General features: G+C 37.3%; 1 protein-coding gene and 1 long non-coding RNA gene across 6 annotated transcripts in view; both read left to right on the forward strand.

Annotated features, from left to right (window-relative positions):
* Positions 1-18,510, forward strand: part of TMEM161B (transmembrane protein 161B) — a 77,525-nt gene that overhangs the window by 26,879 nt on the left and 32,136 nt on the right. For 4 of the 5 annotated variants that reach the window (XM_062212430.1, XM_062212429.1, XM_062212428.1 and 1 more), the window contains 2 exons: positions 12,822-12,905; positions 15,017-15,114. In XM_062212430.1, coding sequence (XP_062068414.1) covers positions 12,822-12,905; positions 15,017-15,114 — 182 coding nt within the window. Of the gene's footprint in view, positions 1-11,877; positions 11,888-12,821; positions 12,906-15,016; positions 15,115-18,510 lie in introns of those variants that run through there. The other variant, XM_062212434.1, reaches the window with a different exon arrangement.
* Positions 218-11,883, forward strand: LOC133774596 (uncharacterized). The gene is made up of 4 exons (XR_009868100.1): positions 218-451; positions 1,574-1,605; positions 8,923-8,987; positions 11,816-11,883. It is a non-coding gene; the product is annotated as an uncharacterized LOC133774596 (long non-coding RNA).

Genomic DNA, 18,510 nt, shown 5'->3' on the forward strand with positions numbered 1-18,510 from the left:
TTTTCCCAAAGGAGTCAACACCTTGAAGAATTAAATTAGTAATTACACCAGAAAGAATAGGCATTTTTTTTCTTAAGAAATAACATCTTTTTAATATCAAAACAATTGACTAGTTTCTAGCTCTTCTAAAGGAACATATTACTGTTAACATGTATTTTGAAACTATGTTTTAACATTTAAAAATTACATGATTTTAGCATAGCTTGATCCTGTTCATATTTGCTTTGTATTTGCATAAAGCATTATGCTGACAATTTTTTTTCTGTTACCTGATTTAGATGTATACATTCTAAGCCAGGTGGGAGGGAAAACACATTGAAATATGTTATGACCTGTGAAAAATCAATGTCTGAAATTAATAGAAGTTTCTCACTTGGTTTCCTCAGACAGGGATCAGAGTTAAATGGCGAATTAGAAGGGGGTTGGGTAGCTCTCCGTGGATTCTCACAAGGTAATTATACAATGATTCAGCTGTTCTCCAAGTGGTAACTTAGGGATTTGAACTTCTTCACTCTTGTGGCTCCTCTGTTCCTTCTGCTACTTCAGATGCTGGGCCAGGTAGCACATGAAGAGAGAATGGGTTATGATTCTTTCAGCAGATTTTAGGTTGTCAAGCTTAGAAACACGTAATTCATCACTGCCTTTTTTTTTTTTTTTTTTTTTTTTTTTAAGACAGGCAGAGTGGACAGTGAGAGAGAGAGACAGAGAGAAAGGTCTTCCTTTGCCGTTGGTGCTGCGGCCGGTGCACTGCGCTGATCCAAAGCCAGGAGCTAGGTGCTTCTCCTGGTCTCCCATGGGGTGCAGGGCCCAAGCACTTGGGCCATCCTCCACTGCACTCCTGGGCCATAGCAGAGAGCTGGCCTGGAAGAGGGGCAACCGGGACAGAATCCGGCACCACGACTGGGACTAGAACCCGGTATGCTGGTGCCGCTAGGTGGAGGATTCGCCTATTGTGCCGCGGCGCCGGCCACTGCCTGTTTTTTTTAGGCTGGGGCTCTTTGGCTATTTCTATCCAAAGTGCAGGGAAAGCTGGGAATTGTAGTTTTCATTTGTACCAAGGAAATTAAAAAGAAGATTGATGAGTGTAAAGTTCTTCCACAATGAGTGATATCATCTCTATTTTTACAAATGAGAAAACAAGTTTTAAATGATTTAGTCAAGTTCACATACTGAGAAATGAAACAGATCCAGACTTCTTTTAGAGGTCTGATTTGCAGTGTAGAATAGTAGTTCCCTTCTATCTGTGATTTTGTTTTCTGTGGTTTCAGTACTTGCAATCAACTGTGGTATGAAAATTCAGAAGAGAAAAAAAATGGAAAACTCAGTAAACACAAACAATTTATGTTTTGAATCATGTACAGTTCAGAGTAGCATGATGAAATCTTGTGCTGTCTTAGTCTATTCTTCCCACCCAAGGCGTAACCATCAACTTTGTCTAGTCTATCCATGCTGTATATGTTACCTATCTATTTGTCCCATAGTAGCCACTTAGGTTATTCAGCTAACCACTACGTAGTAGCCTAATGCCACATCACTCACCTTATCATTCATCTCACTTCATCTCGTCACATAGGCGTTGTATCATCTCTTGTCATCACCAGAAGGGTGAGTATTGTACAATAAGATATTTTGAGAGAGATTATGTTAATATAACTGTTATTGCAGTATGTTGTTATAATTGTTCTATTTTATTACTAATTATTGTTAATCCCCCACTGTGCCTAATTTATAAATTAAACTTTTTCTTAAGTATGTATAGGAAAAATATAGCATTTGTAGCATATACCTATATTGTCTGTGGATTCAGGCATCCACTGTGTCTTGCAGTACATCGCTCCATTAAGGGGAGACTGCTATATATATTTTGTTTATGACTGCTCATCCACCTCCCTATCTTGCCCTGGAGCTGTCATACTTGAACTGAGTTTTAGATTTGGTTGGGGAGACAAGTATAACTTTTCTGCAGCTACTGTGATTTCTGTTGGCATTTGAAGAGTAATTTATTTAACATTATTCTTTCATTTTTTGTAGCTGTACTGTACCTTTTAGAATATATTCTTTAGATTGTGAGTAGTATACAGTCTCTCTCCACTTACTGTGTTTTTATGGATTCTCTGTAGCTGCATGATCAGGTATTCTAACTTAATTAAAAAGCCCGTGAGTATTGACTTTGATTACCAAAGCTTGGTAAGTAGGAGTAGAGTTTAAAAATAGCATTTATTCTTCAATCTGTACCTTTTGTCTTGTCATTTGAGATTAAATTTATTCCTTGTTTCTAAATTGTGGAAGTCTTACATTCTATCCTTCCAACTTTTTAAAATAGAAAAATACATATGGAGCATCCCTAATTGAAAATCCAAAATGCTCCAAAATCCAAATGAGCGCTGATTTGACACCGTAAGGAAAATTCCACACCTGACTTAATGTGATGAGTCACAGTTAAAATGTAGGCACATTAAAAATACTATGTAAAATTATTCTCAGGGGGCCGGTGTTGTGGCAGGTTATGCTGCTGCTTTTATGCTTTCCATTTTATAGTACTGGCTCAACTCGCAGTTGCTCTGCTTCCCATCCAGCTTCCTACTCTTGTGTCTGGGAGGGCAGAGGAATATGGCTCAAGTACGTGGGCCCCTCCCACCCACGTGGGAGACCAAGATGAAGTTCTGTCTCCTGCATTCAGCCTGCCCCAGACCTGGCTGATGCAGCCATTTGAGGAATGAACCAGCAGATAAAAGATCTCCCTGTGTCTTTCCCTCTTTCAGATAAATAAATATTTTTAAAATGTTTTTAGGCTACGTGTATAATGTATATATGAAACATAAATTATTTTGATGTTTAGACTTGAGTTCCATCACCAATAGATATTCTTACATGTTGCTTACAAATTTTCCAAAATCTTAAAAAATCTGAAATCCAACACAGTTCTGGTCCCAAGCACTTCGAATAAGGAATTTTCTGTATTATAGAAAATGTTATTTGTTCTCCTTTTCTACATACATTTTTATGACTATCACGTTGTGTTGAACGGATTCCTGCCTTAACAAGAATTTGAGTATTGAGATCTCTTTGGCCTATCTCTTTGACTTCTTGAACCCATGAGATATATTGTTGACCCAACAAAATTCTGTGAAGAGCCTAATTCTTTCATCCTATTTCTTCCTCTCTAGAGGAAAGAAAGAGTCCTGAGAAGTTACTTTTTCAGTACTTTAGATGTAAGCAGGCTCACCTAACCTAAGGAACACTTGTTCTAACATTTTCTCCTGTTACCTAAAGATATTCTTTATCATGTCCAACATACACTGATTTGTAGTCAAAAGTATTCTCTACTTTCTGTTGTACTTAAAGTTATTTTTTGTTTTGAAGTTTGCTTGGCCCCTCTTTTCATGGAAAGGTAAGTGATAGGTTGCATTTTTTGTACATTTGAATAGTGGGTTTTGCATGAGGACAATACTGCTTTTTCTATATAGCTTCCTTGCTGAACCTGCTATCTTTTTTCCTAATGTTTAGCTCAAACTTCATGCATTTTTTTCTTCCTATTTATCTCCCTAAGCTCTCACTTTATTATGCTCCTTTCCTTCCTATGTCCCCATCAAAAATATATTATAGTCAAATTTACTGATTTTGTCTCATCCCATGTGGGTAAAGATAGTGTTAACACCCCTTCATATTCAGTTACTTTAAATATTTTTGGCTGTATTCTGTTGCATGTTGCCCAATCCAACAATCTGCAAGTTCCCTTTGGTGTGTGAAACCTACTATTCAGATGCACAGTAGGTAGGACCTGTGACCTAAGGGAAAAGCCTAAACCTTCAGCTACTATCCTAATAAAATGCCTGAATCCTTGCTTTCCCTGCCTTAGCTCTCTTAACTTCCACTTCCAGAGTATTATTATTATTTCCAGCAAACAGCAGGGAATGTGTAAAACAAATGTTATTTTAGCTACTTGTGCTGAAAGATTGTCTAGATTTTAAGTGGTGGTGTTTGTTTTCTCTTAAGGTGTTTTTTTTGTTGTTGTTTTGTTTTGTTTTGTTTTGTTTTTTGACTAATCAATATTGAGAAGATTTGAAATGGAGACAAAAATTGTCTTTAGTGTCTGTCTTAGTTCAGTCTGCTTTAACAGAATATTGGATTGTAACAGTAGCTTGAGTGACTGATAAACAAGAGAAGCTTACTTCTCACAGTTCTGAAGACTGAAACCTGAGATAAAGATGCCAGTGTGATTGGGTTTTGGTGAGAGCCCCTTTCTGGGTTTCAGACTGCCAACAGTCCCTGTAATCCTCATATTGGCAGAAAGGGTCCCTTCAACAAAGGATACTGATCACATTCATGAGCGCTTCACCCTCATCACCTACTTCCCTTCCAAAGGCCTCACCTCTGGGTACCACCACCCTGGGGACTAGATGTTAACATAAGAATTTTCATCCCAAACATTCAGTTCATAACAGTGACCTATATTGTGTGTCTTGAAATTGAGTTTTGGGTGATTATTTAAATTTTAAAATGGTGGGGCCGGCACTGTGGTGCAGCGGTTTAAAGCCCTGGCCTGAAGCACCAGCATCCCTTATGGGCTCCAGTTCTAGTCCTGACTGCTCCTCTTCCGATCCAGCTCTCAGCTATGGCCTGGGATAGCAGTGGAGGATGGCCCAAGTCTTTGGGCCCCTGCACCCACGAGGGAAACCCGGAAGAAGCTCCAGGTTTCTGGCTTCAGGTCGGTGCAGCTCCTGCCGTTGCAGCCATCTGGGGAGTGAACCAGCGGATGGAAGACTTCTCTCTCTGTCTCATTTGAAAGATAGAGTTACAGAGAGAGAGAGAGAGAGGTCCTGCATTCTGCTGGTTCACTCCCCAAATGAGCGCAATGGGCAGAGCTGAGCTGATCTGAAACCAGGAGATTCTTCTGGGTCTCTCACGTGGGTGCAGGGGCCCAAGGACTTGGGCCATCTTCTACTGCTTTCCCAGGCCGTAGCAGCTGGATCGGAAGTGGAGCAGCCAGGACTCGAACTGGCCACCCATATGGGATGCCAGTGCTGCAGGCTGAAGCTTTAACTGGCTGTGCCACAGCACCGGCCCCTGTGAGTTTTATTTTCTAAAATTTCTGAAGTGGTTTGCTATAAATGACATTGCTTCTTCAACTTTTTAAAATAAAATCTAGGTTAGTACAGCCTATATTTTCTGCCACATATTTCTTCAGTAGTTTTGAAATGCTTCAGTAAGCATTGTAATGCCCTGATATTCTATATGTGGTTTATATGAGGTGATTATTACAATAGATTAGTGAAGTATGTGCCTAGAAATTCGTGTTACTGTCTGAGAAATTGATGATAGTCTGAACATAAGTGAAAAAGTCACTAAATAGCCAAAGTAAATGTCATAAGATATGTTGAAATTAATATATTTAATTCAAATGTAAGAGCTCTGGTTTTTCAGTGAGATCCTATTAATACTTAGACTTTATTTTTCTTTTTAAAATGCATATTTTCATTTAAACGCAGGGTGACGGAGGGAAGGTGGTAGAGGGAGAGGGAGCTAGAGCACAATCTTTAATCTGCTGAATCACTCTTCAAATGGCTACAATAGCCAGGGCCTGGCCAGACTGAGGCCAGGAGTTGGGACCTTCATCCGGGTCTCCCACATGGGCGACAGAGACATCTTCCGCTGCCTTCCCAGGCACATTAGCAGGGAACTGGATCAGAACCAGAGCCAGCATTCAAACCAGCAGTCTGATATGGGATGCTGCTGGTTTTGCACGTGGTGGTTTAACCTGTTGCAACATTGACCCCAGTCTTTATTTTTTAAGAAGTTTATTTTTTTCCCATTTCAAAAACTAACAGGCCTATAATATGGCAAAAGTTGAAAAGTTGGTAAAAAGTAAAAATAAGGATATTACCATCACCCAAAGACAAGCATTTGTAACTTGTGTTATAGTACCTTCTAATCTTTTCATATTCCTCCATCTAATCTTTTCATACTTCCTCTCATGTGATTGTATGTGCAATTTCATAACATGTTACTTTTGCTCAACTTATAGACATAAAACATTTTTCTTAAGTTATATTTTTTTCTTACTATTATTATTACCTGCTACATAGTTTCTTGGCCTAATAAAGTTCTTAAAAAATTTGAGACGTAGACAAAGAGTATAGACTCCATATGGTTTACTCCCAAATAACTGCAATAACTGCAAATGAGTCAGGCCAAAAAGGGAGGTGGACACTCGATGTAGGTCTCTCATTTGGGTTGCAGGGACCCAGTTACTTGAACTGTCAGTGCTGCATCCCAGAGTCCATTTTGGCAGCAAGCTAGAATCAGGATCTGGAGCCAGGAGTTGAACCCAGGCATTCCAGTGTGGGACACAAGCATCCCAAGCATCATCTTAACTGCCAGGACAAACCTCTGCTCTAAAATCTAACAAACTTTTATATTTGTCTAAATTACAAAGGCTTAGTACAGCAGTTGCAAGTAGGCAGTCATTTTGGTGAGATAGATATATCTACCAACCAACAGCAAAGGAAAAAGCTGAAAATTGAGACCAGGATACAGTATATAGTAAGTGGGAACCATGTAGTATGGGATCCAGTTGTGTAAAAAAGCACTGATGGTTAAAGACAATCATTCAGCCGTACTTCAGTGTTTTACTTTATACTCATGGTCTCAGTCCTCAGATGGCCTCTCCTTGCTGCCTGGCAGTGTTTATATATTCTGCTTTGTAGCTAAATGCTTTATCCTCAAACCTGGCATGCCTCAGCCTCACTCAGCTTCTGGAAGCAGAGCCCTTCATTCTCTTCACAATGCTAGACCCGCAATCCTAAATACAAGTGCACCCTCTCTTTACTTAAATTAAAAAGAAATATTTTTAAGTTTTGGTGTATGGTAGAAGGGTCAGGGCCCAATTTCTGCATTTTTGCTCTGGGTCCCATTCCCTCTGACCTTCACCCAGACTTTGCTACAAAAACAAATAAAGAAGAGTCACATCCCTGCCTTCCTCCATCAGTAAAAAACGAAGCCGTTCCTTAACGTTTCCAAAGTTTTTGGCCCAATTCCCTCTTTCCACTTATGGTCATATTTGTTAGATGAATTGTCTGCACTTCTTTTCTAACTGTTTAGACTTTTACCATGATTGTATTCCCATGGATTTCAACACCATGATCATGTAATGACCTCAAATTATCTCTAATCTTCAGGTTATAATATGTAGTTGCCTTGATATATTCACATGACATCTCATAGGTACTTAACTTAAAACTCAGCATATCTACTTCCTGCTCTATTCCATATCAGAAAATATACCACTGTCTTCCTCAAGTCATCAGTGTGGTGTAATCCTGTGTACCTTAATTTTTTTCACTCTCTACCTTTAGTCTATTATCAAGACCTGCTGATTTACCACTTCTCTGCTATTTTTTTCTTCCTTCCTCTAACTCACAGAGCAGCAAAGGGACGTTAAAATGTAAATTGAAGTGTTTCTCTCCTGCTTTGAGATCACTATTTTAGCATAACATCTAAACTCCATGCTATGAACTTTGAGGCTTTGCATGTTCCCTTCAGCCTCTTCAGCCTTCCTCTTGTGTTTGTCCTTAAAGCTACTGCCATATTGGCTTCTTAATTACTGCAATAGCTGTATTCTTTCTTGCGTCTGTGCTTTTGACATTCTATTCTTTCCTTATAATGCTCTTCCCTCCATTTTGTGCAACCTTTAGGTTGCTGATCAAATGTCATTTCTGAATTTTTTTCATCCACTCTCTATTTTCATCACTTATCTGGTTATTTCATGTAACATCACAGTTTGTAGTTGATTTTTCATATTTTTTTGTGTATATATGTGTGGTTTTGTTTTGTTTTGTTTTGTTTTTGGTTGGCTGGATCCTATCGCAAGTAAAGTGGAAAATCAAAAAAGGCAGGAGGTTTGACTTTGTTGTGTGTGATTCTTTCTCCATTGTATAGCAGAGTGCCTGAACATAGTGGGCTTTCCATGAGCTAGCAGATGAGTAATAGAGTAGAAGTAGTGGCCCTCAAAGCATCCAGCATTCTTAGATTTCAGCTTTGAACACTAATTATTACTAATGAAGATGACCCTGAGTGATCCATTAGAACTATAATAAATGTAGTCCACTTTAGAAAATGGGTTTACAGAATAATATTGAACAAAGTTGAGTATATTTAAAAAGACAATGACTCTTAGAAAATATAAAGGTCTTAACATATTTCATTATTGTAAGACTCTAAATTTAGCCTAAGTTTTCCTACACCAAGAGTTCTCTTTCACTGCGTGTTGTTATTTCTCAAGGCTAAACAGCAGCTAATTTTAGTTGTTGTGAATGGCTTAAGTATTCTTCTAAATGTTCTACTCTCTTCATTGTTTGAGATTCTGTATTTAATTTGCATACTTGCTAAATTTATTTGGTACCCCTTAATCAATACATGTTCAGCTTTCCTATTGGATTTACACAGAGTGGTAAAAAATTTTTGTGGTCCTCTCTGTGGGTTCCCCACTGAGCTCTAATAAAGTAACTCTGCCTTCTTATTCACAGCTCATAATGCAAACAGGATCCATTTTGTGGTGTATTTGGGCCATGCTCTTTCAGTTTCTGCTTGTTGTTTGTGATCTCATTGTTTATAATGACCTCCAATCATACTGCAGAATGATTGTGTTGTAGTCCAAAACACAAAGATACAATCTGCCTTGTGGTAAGGAATTTCTAAAAAGATTCAGAGAACTCAGGAAAATGCTATTGTGATTACACTCATTAGATAAACTTTGTTTAGGCATGAGGTACAAACTATTGGTGTGAATTCACTATTAACAACAGATGTAAAATAAGGTATCCTTAAACAGAAACACACCTTAAACAAGGATTATGTGTTGATCAGTTTATAAAAATGTTGTGACCAGAGGCTCACAGCAACCTAACCCTGTATTTCCCCTAGGATCAATGGTTCAGTTTCGCGGCGACTTTGTAGAACATAACTACCGCGAATAACAAGAATTGACTGTAAGTTAAAGTTCTGGACTTCACTCAAGATTTCAGGAAGTGCCTCCTTACATTTTAATTGTAATTTAAGGACTTTCTGGTTGATGTATATATTTTATTTTAAAACCATTAAGCTAAGAATAAAACTGATGTACTTTGGTTCAGTGATCCTTTTTGAGCACTTACTATATGCCAGTAACTGTACTAGCTTTGAAGTATACAAAAACAAGTAAGTCTGAAAATCTTTACTCCAAGAATTTTTAGTTAAGGTAGCATTTCTTTTCAGTCCGACCAATCCGACACCACCTGAGTGAATTGCAATTCAGTTGGAACACTTAACTATTGTTAAGTTAGCATGGAGCCCATAGTGCTCCATCCATAGAGCTGCCCTCACTTGATATACCAGCCACAAGTTCTACGGTAGCTAGGGCACCTGCACTTCTGACTGACTGGCAGCAAATTCAGAGATTCCCACCATTCCTTCAAATTCAGTGTTTTTCTAGACTGATTCACAGAGCTCAGAAAACTGCTGACTTGTGATTATGGTCTTTTTATAAAGGATACACCTGAGTTGAGGTATGGGAAGGAGTACAGAATTTCCATGCAGTCTTCCTGTGGAGTCAGATTTCATCCTCTGAGAACATCAGTGTGTTGACCAACCAGGATATTCCTCTGTTCTTTGATGTCCAGAGTTTTTATGGAGTTTGATTACATAGACATGATTTCATACATTGATTTAAATGATTGAGCTTTATCTTCATTTGCTCTCGTGTCCCTTGAAGTCAGGTGGCTAAAAACCCCAGATCTCTAGTCATGTGCTTGTATTTGTGGTGCCAAGCCCCTGTCCTATCCTGGAGTTATCTGGGGGCCAACTACACTCACGTCAATAGCTTAACAAAGCTAACCCTATCATTCTGATTATTCAAAGGACTTCGGAAACTCTGTGCTAGGATCTGGTAACAAAAAACAGGTACCAAAAGACTTCAAAAATTTTGTGGAAAAGTGGAATTAAATGACAAAAATTAAAAATATAAATGATTTCTCAACATAAGCTCCATCAAGTTCAATACGCTTGTAATTGTTGAAACCCTAGCCATTTAGTCCATCACTAAAGAACTGAGAGACCTGAGAATTTAACCAATCCAGTCCTTCTTTTTTACATTATTACTAAAAATTGGTACACCTTAAAGAGTTTTTAAGATTAGGAAAAAAAGAAGTCAGAAGGAATCAAGTCAGGACTATAAGGAGGATGCCTAATGATTTCCTGTTGAAACTCATGCAGATTTGTCCTTGTTTGATGAGAGAAATGAATACTGTGGTAGAGAAGGACTCTGGTGAAGCCTTCTCAGGCATTTTTCTGTGAAAACTTCAGCTAACTTTCCCAAAAGCACTCTTCTAATAAGCAGATGTTACCATTCTCCAGAAGGTCAACAAGCAAAACACTTTAGCCATCCCCCAAAACTTGCCATGACTTTTGCTCTCGACTGGTCCACTTTTGCTTTAAAAACTGGACCATGTCCTCCTCTCGGTAGCTATTGCTTTGTCTTCAGGATTGTACTGGGAGAATTGCTTCAGGACCTGATCCCCACTTGTTTAAAATTTACATTGGAAGCTCTGATCTTGTCTAGCTGATCCAGGCACAACAATTTTGGCAACCTTTGACCAGAAAGCTTGTTCTTAAGTTTTTAATTTTTTTAATTTTAATTTTTCAGAATTGTATAAGCTGTTGTTTCTGCTGTTAATCATCTCTCCTCTTCAATTAGGATATGGGCAAGATTAATTTTTTTCCTCCCAGGTTGACGTGGATGTCTGCCACTGTGGGCTGCAACATTGTCTCATCCCTTCCTAAAATGAGTTATCCATTTGTTAACTGTTAATTTATTTGGGGTATTATCCCCATAAACTTTTGCTAAAGCATCATTGATTTCACTGTTCTTCCATCTGAATTTCATCAGAAATTTGATGTTTGTTCTTACTTCAGTTTTACTGGAATTCATGTTGCTCTGATAAGAGTTCTCTTTAAACTGTTACCTTTCTTAGTGCTTGTAACTAAATACTGTTCAGAAATGTTACTGGGTTTATATTGGTGCAAAAAAAAATGTTGAAATCTGTGCATGATTTCTTATAACATGCATTTTCCATGAACTTCATGAAGATTTCTCAAATATTCTTTATCACACCAAAAAGAGACTGCCTTGTAAACAAAATATATAAATTAGGCATTTGCCAGATAAGGGCATAAGTGCTTACAAGTGAAAAGGGTGTCCCAAAGGATGAAAAGATTTGTGAGGAGTAAAATGTCATTTAGTTAAGCCAGAATGTGTCACATTCAAATGGGGAGAGGTTGAAGGTGACTCTGGAGATCATGAAAAGCTGTAGAAGCAGAAGGTCATAAACTCTGTACACATTTCGGCCTTGTAATGTGTAGTTTCTATGGAAATTTTCAAAATTAAAAAAAGTAGACAAAATAAGGAACTTCTGTGTACTCCTCACAATTAATAGCTTGTGGCCAAACTTCTTTTACATATATTCCCCTCCATCTCTCCTCCCTACAACCCATTGTTTTTGTGGTAGATTCCAAACATTTTATTATTTCAGTCATAGACATTGCAGAGTATATCGCTAAAATATATGGGCTTTAAAAAAAAATTACCACCATCTCATTATCATAGCTAAAAATTTCTAACAGCTCGTTAATATCATCAAGTATCCAGTCTATACTCAAATTGCCAATTCTGTACTGTTTTTTAAGAACAAAATATCTGTCGCTAGTATTATTAGAAGTTGGGATATTTTTTATTAAAAATGTAGCACTACTTTGGTCTGTGTTTCTTCCTTTATAACAACAGGCTGTTGGACCTTGCCTAGCTGCTTTTTTCATTGCTTTCCCCTGTGAGGAACATTGGAAAAGATTTAAACAGGCATGTACCTTGATAAGATTTCCATTATGGAAAAATAACTAAAGGTGGGCTCAACAGATTTGACAAGGAGTGTTCCCTGGGGAAGGCAGGGAGACTGATGAGAGAGCCTTTACAGTGGATGGAGCTGCAGGGGAAGATAGACTGAACTAAAGCCTAAGCAGGCAGTTTCACATTTTAAGAGCTGCAGAATGGAATTAATGATAATGTGGAAAGAGTATGGGGAAGACAAGATCTGAGTATCAAATTTAGGTGACTGGTAGATAGTGGGACCACTAGGAGAGACAACAATCCAAAATGAGTCTCCTTGTGCTTTGGAAGGAATACATGATTTGTTGTGGGTATTTTGCATGGTGGAGTTGAATTCATGCTGTTGTATTCAACAGTTGTATTACTATTGGAGCCTTAACTGAAGAAGGTTAGGTATAGCCAAGAGGAAAGGGTTTTGTAATTCTCTAATTCTTACATACATAAACTTTGAGAATTCTCAAGCTAAATTAGAAGAGAGACACGAGTGAAAGACTACCTGTAAATGTGAGAGCATTTCAACAACTTTAAGGTAACTGTCAATCCTTTCAAATGAAGAGTGGGTGGAGAATAAATGTGCTCCTGCCCATTTTACTGGAGAGTGTGCCTCATACACTTTGAATAATAAGCCCTGTATAATCTTAGTGTATATTATTAATAGTGTTGATTGTAAACAATATCCAGACAGCATTGCAGGGCCTGGCATCTAGTAAGTGCTTTGTAAGTGTTTGCTGGATTTGAATCTAAAGCCTTTGGTCGCTTATAGCAATAACTGGTTTGGATTACAGTTTCACCTAATGTTTCCCTGCAGTGTCAACACAAATAGGAAATTCAGTTACTTTGTGTAGAATAAATAAATAATTCTGGTGAATTTAAGTGCCTTGTTTAAAAGGGTTCTTTTTTCCCTTAGTCTGAGGTGGTACCAACATCCTACAGAAGAAGAGTTAAGAATTCTTGCAGGGAAGCAACAAAGAGGGAAAAGCAAAAAAGACAGGTATGTTATAAAGCTGCGCTTCTAAAGTGCTAAATGTTAACCCAATAAATTTAAATTTATTTTATACGTTGATAAAAAAAACATGTACAGGTTATGCCATAAGCAGTTGATAAATTTGAGATGAAAATCCATTAGGTAGTAATTAATACATAAATATGAAGCTGATTGTTTTCCTCAAGAATGGTTAACCTTTTTCCGTGAGTTTTAATGATGAAAATAGTATGACTATCTTTTTTTTTTAATTTAGTAGAGTGTTGAGGGAGACAATTCGCTTGAAAATGTCAACTGGATTGGATTCTTTTCTGAGTTTTGCTACTACTCTTGATGTATTACTGAGCAAACGAACCTGCTTTGGGCCTCAGTTTCTTCGCTTTAAAAGGTGTGGCCAGTGCAACTTTTTAGTTCCCACTTAGCTCTGGAATGTTCCATTCTTGTTAAGAGTTTATGAAGAGAACTGCCTCACTGAATGGACTCAGTATCCTCATCTGTGGAACTGAAAGACTGAACAGAGACATTTTGAAGGATCCTTCTAGCTGTAGTATTTTATATCTTTATTTACATTGAATTTTCAAGGAAAGTGCCTATTGTTTAAGCTTTTCTGCATGAGCCATACTTTCCTCTACTGGGGTTCCAGACGGACTTCTTATGTGTTCTCTGACTCTGAAATCTTGATTCTAATATATTAGAAAATTTTAAGGACTGCAGATTGCCACCACATTTTTCATGTGTATCATAAAAATTATGTTAACCTGGCCTAATATATTTGTAGGTACTAAAAAAATTCTCTGAAACATGAGTGATTGGCATGAAATTGGAAGCTTGAGAAGACTGTCTTTCCTAATGTCATTGTCACTCTTTCACTTCTCAGGAATACACTTGAACATCATTGAAATAGTAAACCTTTCTTTAGTTCAGTAGTTAGGGTTTTTAAAAAATAAAATATCCCTGCCTATAATTTTTATTATTTACAAAACACCTTTGCATACAGTTACACTTAATCCACACAACAACACTGTTTACCTAATAATTTAATTCATAATAATGAGAAGCTGTTAATCAGAGATGTTAAGTGAGTTGCAAAAATTCACATAACTAGTTAAGGAACAGAATTTTAATCCAGGTTAGGTTTTAGTTTCTGTTTCTTTTAAACTATTCTACCTTTGCCTTTTTATTATTATCATGTCCAACATATATAAAATTTGGTTATATAGTATAACACTCATTTTGTAAACATTTGAATTCTTAAATGCATTAAAATCAATAGTTTTACTGATTTACAATAATGTTTATATGTTGAACATTTTCTATACTTGCAGTGAGATACACTAGTGATGCCATCTTGTTCCTAATAGCAGTACTGTTCGATTTATTGAAATTATAAAATAATGTTTTACTGATGCTTTCCAAATTTATGTTTATTCAAGAATAAGTGCAAAATAGCTTATCATCATTGAAATTAATGTTATTAAAAATTACTTTATTGCTTCCTATACTTGAGTGTGTTTGTCCTTAAAAATTAAATTTGGGAGTGATACAAATGCACCTGAAAAATTCCTTTATTTTCTTCCATGTGAGTTTTCATAAACTCAACAGTCAGCCTTTCATATTTTTGAATTTCTCGTGTACATGAATTTTAATATAATTCCTCAACTTTGACTTGTTTGTATAGAACTATCTATATATATGAGGGTTTTTTTGTGCTGCATACCTGTATATGATATGTGTATCATGTCAAAGAAAAGTACACTTTGTCTTCATTTGCTTTTACTCTTGTGCCTAAAGAAAGAGATATTGTCTTTAAAGCTACAGAAGAGAGAGTAGGAGAAAACATGTATGAAATTGTAGGCCTGCAGCCAAAGTGTAGTTACTGTCACTAATTTAGGTAATTATTTTGCTGGTAATCTGTATAATCAGATAATAATTTACATGTACATTTTGTCTTCCCCCTTTAAAAAGGGGGTATCTTTGTGTACCTTCATTTTTGATAAACTGTTAGAAATTCTGATTCTTTTTTTACTGTGAAATTTAGAGTCTTGTTTGTAATTAGTTTGATATAAGCACTGGGGATAACAGTGTACTTGTTCTTTGTATTACTTGTTTGATTTTTATAGGAAATACAATGGTCACATTGAAAGTAAACCATTAACCATTCCCAAGGATATTGACCTTCATCTAGAAACTAAGTCAGTTACAGAAGTGGATACTTTAGGTAAGGGAAATCTTGGTAAAGTGTTCTGTAAATCTTAGTTTTATATTATGATAATAAAATATTTTTATTTTATTATGACTAGATTGTTTTGTATGTTTTTCTAATCATTAAGTCCATTTACTGAACATGAAATATTTCTAAGAACTTGTAATCCCAAAATGACATCATTTGAATTTTTTTTCTGTTGATCTAACTTGTAATATTATTTTCCTCATTTTTCAGAAAAGGCTGACTACACAAGCTTGTTTGCAGTTTCTGTTTACAAAATGGAAATCAGTTTTTATTTTTTCAACTTCTAGAAAAATGCAAAATTGCATTTTCCTGTATATTTGTAATGAATTACCTATGCTTATAAGAATTCCATTTTATTCTTATTTTTAGTAGAAGGAAACATGGTTTTCGAACAGGGAACAGGAGGGACAGATGTGAGTACAGTGTAGGTCACTGCTTGGGACACCTGCATCCCATATTAAGTGCCTGGTTAAGTCCTGGATCCTCTGCTTGCGATTCTACTTCCTGCTAATGTGCACCCAGGGAGATAGCAAGTGATGGCTCAAGTGCTTGGGTCCTTATCATCCATGTGGGAGACTTGGATTGAGTACCAGCCTCTCAGCTGTGACCTGGCGCAGCCTTAACTATAGCTGACATCTTGGGATTAATCCATCTATTGGAAGCTCACTTTGTTTCTGTTTCTTTGCCATTCAAATGAAAAGGAAAATAAATTTTTTTGAAAAAGAGAAATGAACTACATGAGAATCAGAGAAAATTTATCACTTCAAATTCACTTTTATCAAGTGGATACCTCTAAATAAGTCATTTAGTTTCCCCACATGTCTCAATGTCATTATAATCAACTTATTATAATGGCTTTAAGTTTAAAATGAAATAATTGTGAAATTATTTGAATCCTAGAAGGAAAAGACATCTAGGATAGTGTTATTTAAAACATTGTTTTTCATACCTTGCTATACATTAAGATCACTTGAGGACCTCTTTACAGATAAAAGATTTTTAGAGAGTCAATCTGGAGTAGGTGCTGGGAATTTATATTTTTAAAAGTGTTGCTTAAAATAATTTCTTTTTTTTTAAAGTAGTTGTATATTTAGTGATCAGATCAGCTTAATTAGCATATACTTCACCTTAAACATCTATGATTTTTGTATCTTGAAAGTCTGTATCCACTCACTTGGACTTACCCCTAATGGTAGAGCTAGAAATGTGCCATGCGATTCCAAATCCCATTAAGTTGGCATGTACCAATGCCATCTTACTAGTTAAAGTGATCAGTTTAAGTTCATAATTTATCATAAAGATAGGATTAAGTGTCAAAGGGATCACATAACAAGGCCAGTGTCTGCTAATAATAACTGATAGAATTAAAAAGGAGAGAACGATCCAACATGGGAAGTGGGATACACAGCAGACTCATAGAATGGCAGATGCCCTAAACAGCACTCTGGCCTCAGGATCAACCCTTAAGGCATTCGGATCCAGCTAAAAAGCCCATGAGAGTTTCTCAGGCATGGAAAGCCAAGACACTGTGGCAAAAAAATGACCTAAATGAAAGATCTCTGTGAGTGAGATCCCAGTGGAAAGAATGGGCCATCAAAGTAGGAGGTACCTTTCTCTGAAGGGAGGAGAGAACTTCCATTTTGATTATGGCCTTCTCTAAATAAGGTCGGAGTTTCTGAACTCAAGAGGCTTCCATAGCCTTGGCAGCTCATGACAAGAGCCTCGGGTGATTACTGACATCATAAATAAGAATGTCAGTTGATAAATCAACAACCGGAGTCACTGTGCACTTACTCCCCATGTAGGATCTCTGTCCTTAATGTGTTGTACAATGTGAATTAATGGTAAAACTTGTATTGAAACAGTACTTTATACTTGTGTGTCTGTGTGGATGCAAGCTGTTGAAATCTTTACTTAGCATGTACTAAGTTGGTCTTCTGTATATAAAGTAATTAAAAATGAATCTTAAGAATGGGATGGGAGAGGGAGTAGGAGATGGGATGGTTTGCGGGTAGAAGGGTGGTTATCAGGGGGAAAAACTGCTATAATGAAAATTTATGTTTATTAAATAAAAGTTTAAAAAAAAGACGAAGAAAAAAAATCAAGTCTGTTCCAATTTGAGTTAGCTGTTTAAGTGCCTCTTAAAGAATATGAGGACTTCTGAATGTCACTTGGCTGTTTGCTCTGAGTGAGTTGCGTGGAAGAAGCCTATGTGAGCATGGATAGGCATGGGGACTTAGAATGCTTACTTCATTTTTTGTTAATAAAAGCTGTAAACTTTTAGATAAATGGATATTTGTCTGTCTTTTCTATCCATTTTCCTGGTTCCTTCCAGAAAGTTTTACAAAAGACTGATGGGGTGACTTTTTTCTTTGTATGGGAAGAGGATTGAGGTCGGAATCTTGCAGCCACTTAGGATGACTCTTTCTTTCAGGCTGATGTTCAGAAGCTAGATCAGTCAGAACAGAAAACCTAAAGCAGATAAAACTTGAAGCAAATAAAGAATTTACCGAATCGAAAAAGGATCTGGAATTTGAAAAATATTATGACCTCCAGGAAATGATGATTTTGATTTGTTTTGATATTTTTAATAGGTCTTACATTAAATGGTATTTTTTTTTTAAGATTTTATTTATTTATTTATTTAAGAAGTGAGTTACAGACAGTGAGAGGGAGAGACAGAAAGGTCTTCCATCCACTGGTTCACTTCCCAAATGGCCACAGCTGCTAGGCCGGTCCAGGAGCCTGGAGCTTCCTCTGAGCTTTCCATACAGGTGCTTGGGCCATCTTCTAATGCTTTCCCAAGCCATAGCAGAGAGCTGAATTGGAAGAGGAGCAGTCAATACTAGAACTGGTACCCAAATGGGATGCTGGTGCCTCAGGCAGAGGATTAACCTACTGCTCCACAGCACTGGCCCTGGTATTTCATTTTAAAATACTTTGCCTATAAGGATGTATTATTGTCAGATTTTTTTTAAATTTTTTAATTTTTTTTTTATTTTTGACAGGCAGAGCGGACAGTGAGAGAGAGAGAGAGACAGAGAAAGGTCTTCCTTTGCCGTTGGTTCACCCTCCAATGGCCGCCGCGGCCGGCGCGCTGCGGCTGGCGCACTGTGCTGATCCAAAGCCAGGAGCCAGGTGCTTATTCTGCTCTCCCATGGGGTGCAGGGCCCAAGCACTTGGACCATCCTCCACTGCACTCCTGGGCCATAGCAGAGAGTTGGCCTGGAAGAGGGGCAACCGGGACAGAATCTGGCGCCCCAACCGGGACTAGAACCCCGTGTGCCGGCGCCGCTAGCCGGAGGATTAGCCTGTTGAGCCATGGCGCCGGCCTATTGTCAGATTTTACAGCTAGAACTTTTCCAAAGTCATACAGATCAAGTA

The sequence above is a fragment of the Lepus europaeus genome, chromosome 15 (assembly GCF_033115175.1).
Source record: "Lepus europaeus isolate LE1 chromosome 15, mLepTim1.pri, whole genome shotgun sequence".
NCBI classification, from domain to species: domain Eukaryota; kingdom Metazoa; phylum Chordata; class Mammalia; order Lagomorpha; family Leporidae; genus Lepus; species Lepus europaeus.